Below are 7,208 nucleotides of genomic sequence, written 5' to 3' on the forward strand. Positions count from 1 at the left end.
CCCAGTTACGTTGTGACGTTTGGTACACCCAAAGCACTCCTACGGTATCCGGGAGTTACACGATCTCATGGTCTAAGGAAAGGATACTTGACATTGGAAAACTCTAGCAAACGAACTATACGATCTTGTGCTATGTTTAGGATTGGGTCTTGTCCATCACATCATTCTCCTAATGATGTGATCTTGTTATCAATGACATCCAATGTCCATAGTCAGGAAACCATGACTATCTGTTGATCAACGAGCTAGTCACCTAGAGGCTTACTAGGGACATGTTGGTGTCTATTATTCACACATGTATTACGATTTCTGGATAACACAATTATAGCATGAATAAAGACAATTATCATGAACAAGGAAATATAATAATAATGCTTTTATTATTGCCCCTAGGGCATATTTCCAACAATCTTGCCTAATGCGTTACTCTGTTCTTATGAACTTAATACTCTAGATGCATGCTGGATAGCGGTCGATGTGTGAAGTAATAGTAGTAGATGCATAATCGTTTCGGTCTACTTGTCGCAGACGTGATTCCTATATACACGATCATGCCTAGATATTCTCATAACTATGCGCTTTTCTATCAATTGCTCGACAGTAATTTGTTTACCCACCGTAGAATTTGTTATCTTGAGAGAAGCCACTAGTGAAACCTATGCCCCCCGGGTCTATCTTCTATCATATTGTTTTCATATCAACTTGCTATTTCTATCGTTGTTTATTTTGCAATCTTTATTTTCCAATCTATACCATAAAATACCAAAAAAAATTATCTTATTATCTCTATCAGATCTCACTTTCGTAAGTGACCGTGAAGGGATTGACAACCCCTTTATCGCGTTGGTTGCGAGGTTCTTGTTTGTTTATGCAGGTACTAGGCGACTTACGTGTTATCTCCTACTGGATTGATACCTTGGTTTTCAAAAACTGGGGGAAATACGTACGCTGCTTTGCTGCATCACCCTTTCCTCTTCAAAAAAAACCAACGCATGGTCAAGAGGTAGCACCAATCCAGCCGCTTTCAGCAAAAAAAACTGAGCAGAGTAGCGTGCTCCCTGAGAAGGAGATGGAGGTGTGGAGGAGGAACAGGGAGAGGGGAGGGGGAGGCTTGCCGCGGTGGCTCTCATCGGGGGCACGCGCATGGCGGAGGGTGTCGCGGGCGCGGCCGAAGACATGTGTGCTGGTGCGGGCGGGGGCTGGCGCCTGTGATGCGGGTGCCCTGACGTCCTCGTTGCGGGGAAGAAGAAGATGGGGAAAATAACGATTGGAAGCAGTGCTCTCGTCGCCTTGTTTTTTTCTAAGAGGTGCTCCCATCGCAAGTCGCACGATCAATACCGATCGCAGGGCCCGCGCGCGTCCGGCGGAACGTTTCCGCCGGTGCGCCGTCTGGAAACGTTTTCCCTTTTTTTAGGGGAGGAGCGGAATCTAACTAAACTTTTTTTTGAGGATGGGAATCTAACCAAACATATGTTTTTCTTTTGAGGCAAACCAAACATACGTTAGTCCATGGTTCAGCCCACCATGACGTGCCTATCGAAGATCCAACTGAAGCGGGCCGGCCTGAGCTCGCTACGGGCCACCCTCTGGTGTGCCAGCTCCTCTTGGGCGGCAGCCCGCACACGTATTCCTGCGCGCGGCGGCCTTCTCCAGAGAGTCCGGCGAGCTCTGCCACCCGCCACCTGCGCATGAAGTGCTCCACCAGATCGCCGTAGTCCCTCGCCGTGCACACGCCGGCACTCTGCGCCACGGCGGAGAACCGCTCGAACAGGCTGTTCTCGCCACTGGCCGCGTCGTGGCCGTCGGACATGAGCAGCCCCGGCATGGTGACCTTGCCGTGCATGACGTGCGCCAGCGCGCGCACCATGCCGTCGGGGTCCACCTCGAAGAGCTTGGCGCACACCCTGGTGTAGCCCGCTTCGTGCCTCTTCTCGTCGGCGGCAATCACGCCGCAGATCTTGGCGAGCGCCTGGTCGCCGTGCTGCCCGGCGAGCCTCGCCGTGTGCACGTGGGAGACGAAGGTCGCGCGCTCCTGGAACGCGCCGTAGATCACGCTGTGGTACGGGCTCTTGGGCACCAGCATCTCCTTCATAGCAAAACAACATATATAATGTTTTAATTAACCAGTGCACAAGTTTGTAGTGCACTGAGTACGTACGGTGCAACTGTGTTTATGCGCGTACGTACCATGCCGTTGCGGAGGAGGTGGTGGACGGTGGTCTCGACCTGGCGCATGTCGACGCGGCCGGAGAAGTAGAGGTAGCGGTTGAGGAGGTCGCCGTGGCGGTTCTCCTCGGCCGTCCAGCCGTGGATCCACTGCGCCCAGGGGAGGCTGCTGGCGCCGGTGTCGTCCGCGATGCCCTCCGTGCGGTTCCCCATGCTCTGGTACGACGGCAGCGCCTCCTCCGTCACCATGTTGCCCACCAGGCAGACCAGGACCTCGTCGGGCACGCCGGCGGCTCCCGCGCGCAGCGTGGCAACGTCGTCCATGAAGGCGGACAGAGCCTCCTCCTCCGACGCGCCGGGCGTCGCGGCGGAGCACGGCAGGAAGTTGTTGGCGCCGCCTCCTCTTGCAGTGCCGCTTCTTCTTCTACCTCTTGCTGCCTCTCACCTCTCAACTCTCTTTGTCTCACACAAGAACACACACACATGATGAAACTTAGAAAACACACACGCACACAGCCAAGGAAGAAACCCAACGAGGCTTTGCCCAGAACACTCTTCCTTCGTGCACACAAAGACTACATTTCTCCTACAGCCCTCACGGCCTACTTTTCATTCATCTGATCAACACATATATATACACCGGGCTGGCTCACGCACGCCCTAACCCAGCCTCCACTCGGGCACTAAACCCACTAACCCATGAACATGCACAAAGCTAGCTAACCAACTACTTGCATGCAGCCAGTTTGTTTCCTTGATTCACTCCAACGTCCCAAGACTAGGACTTGCATGCAGCTCACATCCGGATCAACCCAGCCGGCTAAACATGCTCATAGAGCCCCACACTCCAGCCTTCGTCGCAATTGACGCATCACACGGCCACGCTGCCTCACGTAGCACTGCAGTTTCACACTGCCATCGGCATCTCGTCATGCTCGCCGTATCACACGGCAGCTAGTATCTCGTCTTCTTTGCCCGCTCAGCCGAGACCTCTTCGGAGAAGAACTCCCTAATCTATGCTACATGCACGACTAAAGCAAATATGCAGATACAAGTGATTAAGATTAAGCTAACAATTTCCCACCTAATCTTGATTCTCCGGTCATCACAATCTTCGACGCGGATCACCCGCTGCCACTTGACAACGCCATCGCGGCGCCGCGCACCTTGCCGTGGACCGACGCCATCGCATCGCCGGTGTCCATCACCATGTCCTCTTGCTGCACGCGGCAGCAACCTCTGGACGTGGACGACCTCTTGACGTGGACGACACCTTCGCGGCGCCGGTCACCACGTCGTCGCATCGGCCCATCTTGCTGATGGCATCACACCACCCAAGATAGCACCGTCGACGAGCTTGACGCCGATCCTCATGACGGTTTCGCGCCGCCGTACCTTCCAACGGCATCACACCGTTGTCTTCTTGTGGCAGCTTCGCGCCGCCATCTCCATCTAGCGGCATCGCACCGCAGCCATATGCTCGTGCGGCATCACACCGCCAAACACCTCCATGTCGCGCCACCGTCCTCCATCTCGCATGGAGTCCACCATGTGCCCGTCACCGCAGCCGTAGCCTTCACCACCGTCACGCCGGCCACCATAGCCGCAGGCACCAACATCGCCGACGCCGTCGCAGCGCCGGCCTGTCACCATCTTGCCGGGGATGACGTCCTCGCGACGTCGATCATCGCACCATCTTCACCTCGTGGCATCGCACCGCAACGTCCCACCGGCGGCATTGTGCCTCTGCCGGCCATCACCTCGCGCCGGCGTCCTCCACCTCACATGGAGTCCGCCGTGGCGCTGCCACCACCTCGGATCAACAAGGCTCTGATGCCAATTGTTGGCGCCGCCTCCTCTCGCAGCGCTGCTTCTTCTTCTACCTCTTGCTGCCTCTCACCGCTCAACTCTCTTTGTCTCACACAAGAACACACACACATGATGATGTAGGGGAACATAGCATAAATTCAAAATTTTCCTACGTGTCACCAAGATCTATCTATGGAGTCATCTAGCAACGAGGGAGGAGTGGATCTACATACCCTTGTAGATCGCGCGCGGAAGCGTTCAAGAGAACGGGGTTGATGGAGTCATACTCGTCGTGATCCAAATCACCGATGATCCTAGCGCCGAACGGACGGCACCTCCGCGTTCAACACACGTACGGAGCAACGACGTCTCCTCCTTCTTGATCCAGCAAGGGGGAAGGAGAGGTTGATGGAGATCCAGCAGCACGACGGCGTGGTGGTGGAAGTAGCGGGATTCCAAGGGCTTCGCCAAGCGCTGCGGGAGGAGGGAGATGTGTCATGGGAGGGAGAGGGAGGCGCCAGGGCTTAGGTGTTGCTGCCCTCCCTTCCCCCCACTATATATAGGGCCAAGGGAGAGGGGGGGGCGCAGCCTTTGGCCCTTCCTCCAAGGAAGGGTGCGGCCAGGGAGGAGTCCCTCCTCCCCAAGGCACCTCGGAGGTGCCTTCCCCCTTTAGGACTCTTCCTTTCCCTCTTCTCTTGGCGCATGGGCCTCTTGGGGCTGGTGCCCTTGGCCCATATAGGCCAAGGCGCACCCCCTACAGCCCATGTGGCCCCCCGGGGCAGGTGGCCCCACCCGGTGGACCCCCGGGACCCTTCCGGTGGTCCCGGTACAATACCGGTGACCCCGAAACTTGTCCCGATGGCCGAAATAGCACTTCCTATATATAATTCTTTACCTCCGGACCATTCCGGAACTCCTCGTGACGTCCGGGATCTCATCCGGGACTCCGAACAACTTTCGGGTTACCGCATACTAATATCTCTATAACCCTAGCGTCACCGAACCTTAAGTGTGTAGACCCTACGGGTTCGGGAGACATGCAGACATGACCGAGATGACTCTCCGGTCAATAACCAACAGCGGGATCTGGATACCCATGTTGGCTCCCACATGTTCCACGATGATCTCATCGGATGAACCACGATGTCAAGGACTTAATCAATCCCGTATACAATTCCCTTTGTCTAGCGGTACGATACTTGCCCGAGATTCGATCGTCGGTATCCCGATACCTTGTTCAATCTCGTTACCGGCAAGTCTCTTTACTCGTTCCGTAACACATCATCCCGTGATCAACTCCTTGATCACATTGTGCACATTATGATGATGTCCTACCGAGTGGGCCCAGAGATACCTCTCCGTTTACACGGAGTGACAAATCCCAGTCTCGATTCGTGCCAACCCAACAGACACTTTCGGAGATACCTGTAGTGTACCTTTATAGCCACCCAGTTACGTTGTGACGTTTGGCACACCCAAAGCACTCCTACGGTATCCGGGAGTTGCACAATCTCATGGTCTAAGGAAATGATACTTGACATTAGAAAAGCTTTAGCATACGAACTACATGATCTTGTGCTAGGCTTAGGATTGGGTCTTGTCCATCACATCATTCTCCTAATGATGTGATCCCGTTATCAATGACATCCAATGTCCATGGTCAGGAAACCGTAACCATCTATTGATCAACGAGCTAGTCAACTAGAGGCTTACTAGGGACATGGTGTTGTCTATGTATCCACACATGTATCTGAGTTTCCTATCAATACAATTCTAGCATGGATAATAAACGATTATCATGAACAAGGAAATATAATAATAACTAATTTATTATTGCCTCTAGGGCATATTTCCAACAGTCTCCCACTTGCACTAGAGTCAATAATCCAGTTCACATCGATATGTGATTAACACTCAAGGTCACATCCCCATGTGACTAACACCCAAAGAGTTTACTAGAGTCAATAATCTAGTTCACATTACCATGTGATTAACACTCGATGAGTTCTGGGTTTGATCATGTTATGCTTGTGAGAGATGTTATAGTCAACGGGTCTGAATCTTTCAGATCCGTATGTACTTCGCAAATCTCTATGTCATCTTGTAGATGCAGCTACTACGCTATATTTGGAGCCATTTCAAATAACTGTTCTACTTGGAGCTATTCTAAATTGTTGCTCCATTATACGTATCCGGTATCTCTACTCAGAGCTATCCGGATAGGTGTTAAGCTTGCATCGACGTAACTCTTTACGTCGAACTCTTTATCACCTCCATAACCGAGAAACATATCCTTATTCCTCTAAGGATAATTTAGACCGCTATCTGGTGATCTACTCCTAGATTACCTTTGTACCCTCTTGCCAGATATGTGGCAAGGCACACATCAGGTGCGGTACTCAGCATGGCATACCGTATAGAGCCTATGACAAAAGCATAGGGGACGACCTTCGTCCTTCCTCTTTCTTCTGCCGTGGTCGAGCTTTAAGTCTTAACTTCATACCTTACAACTCAGGCAAGAACTCCTTCTTTGACTGATCCATCTTGAACACCTTCAAGATCATGTCAAGGTATGTGCTCATTTGAAAGTACCATTAAGCGTTTTGATCTATCCTTATAGATCTTGATGCTCAATGTTCAAGTAGCTTAATCCAGGCTTTCCATTGAAAAACACTTTCCAAATAACCCTATATGCTTTCCAGAAATTCTACGTCATTTCTGATCAACAATATGTCAACAACATATATTCATCAGAAATTCTATAGTGCTCCCACTCACTTCTTTGGAAATACAAGTTTCTCATAAACTTTGTATAAACCCAAAATCTTTGATCATCATCAAAGCATACATTCCAACTCCGAGATGCTTACTCCAGTCCCTAGAAGGATTGCTGGAGCTTTGCATACTTATTAGCATCTTTCAGGATTGACAAAACCTTCCGGTTGTATCACATACAACCTTTCCTCAAAAAAATCGTCGAGGAAACAATGTTTTGACATCCTATCTGCAAGATTTCATAAATAATGCAGTAATCGCTAATATAATTCCAACAGACTCTTAGCATCGCTACGAGTGAGAAAGTCTCATCGTAGTCAACTCCTTGAACTTGTCGGAAAACATCTTAACGACAAGTCGAGCTTTCTTAATGGTGACATTTACCATCATTGTCCGTCTTCCTTTTAAAATCCATCTGTACTCAACAGCCTTACGACCATCAAGTAGTTCTTCCAAAG

At 51.2% G+C, this 7,208-nt stretch overlaps 1 protein-coding gene across 1 annotated transcript; it reads right to left on the bottom strand.

The window, feature by feature from the left end:
- Positions 1-1,410: 1,410 nt before the first annotated feature.
- Positions 1,411-2,746, bottom strand: LOC123063019 (acyl-[acyl-carrier-protein] desaturase 4, chloroplastic-like). The gene is made up of 2 exons (XM_044486733.1): positions 2,188-2,746; positions 1,411-2,086 (listed from the first exon to the last, which is right to left on the bottom strand). The coding sequence occupies exons 1-2, from the start codon at positions 2,488-2,490 to the stop codon at positions 1,433-1,435; spliced, it is 957 nt and encodes a 318-aa protein (XP_044342668.1). The 5' UTR covers positions 2,491-2,746; the 3' UTR covers positions 1,411-1,432.
- Between the last annotated feature and the right edge of the window lie 4,462 nt (positions 2,747-7,208).

Source organism: Triticum aestivum, chromosome 3A (genome assembly GCF_018294505.1).
Source record: "Triticum aestivum cultivar Chinese Spring chromosome 3A, IWGSC CS RefSeq v2.1, whole genome shotgun sequence".
NCBI classification, from domain to species: Eukaryota; Viridiplantae; Streptophyta; class Magnoliopsida; order Poales; family Poaceae; genus Triticum; species Triticum aestivum.

Coding starts and splice junctions, on each gene's coding strand:
- LOC123063019 (XM_044486733.1), bottom strand. CDS start 2,490: ATGGACGACGTTGCCACGCTGCGCGCGGGAGCCGCCGGCGTGCCCGAC. Junction 2,087..2,187: donor ACCTCCTCCGCAACGGCATG/GTACGTACGCGC, acceptor TTTGCTATGAAG/GAGATGCTGGTGCCCAAGAG.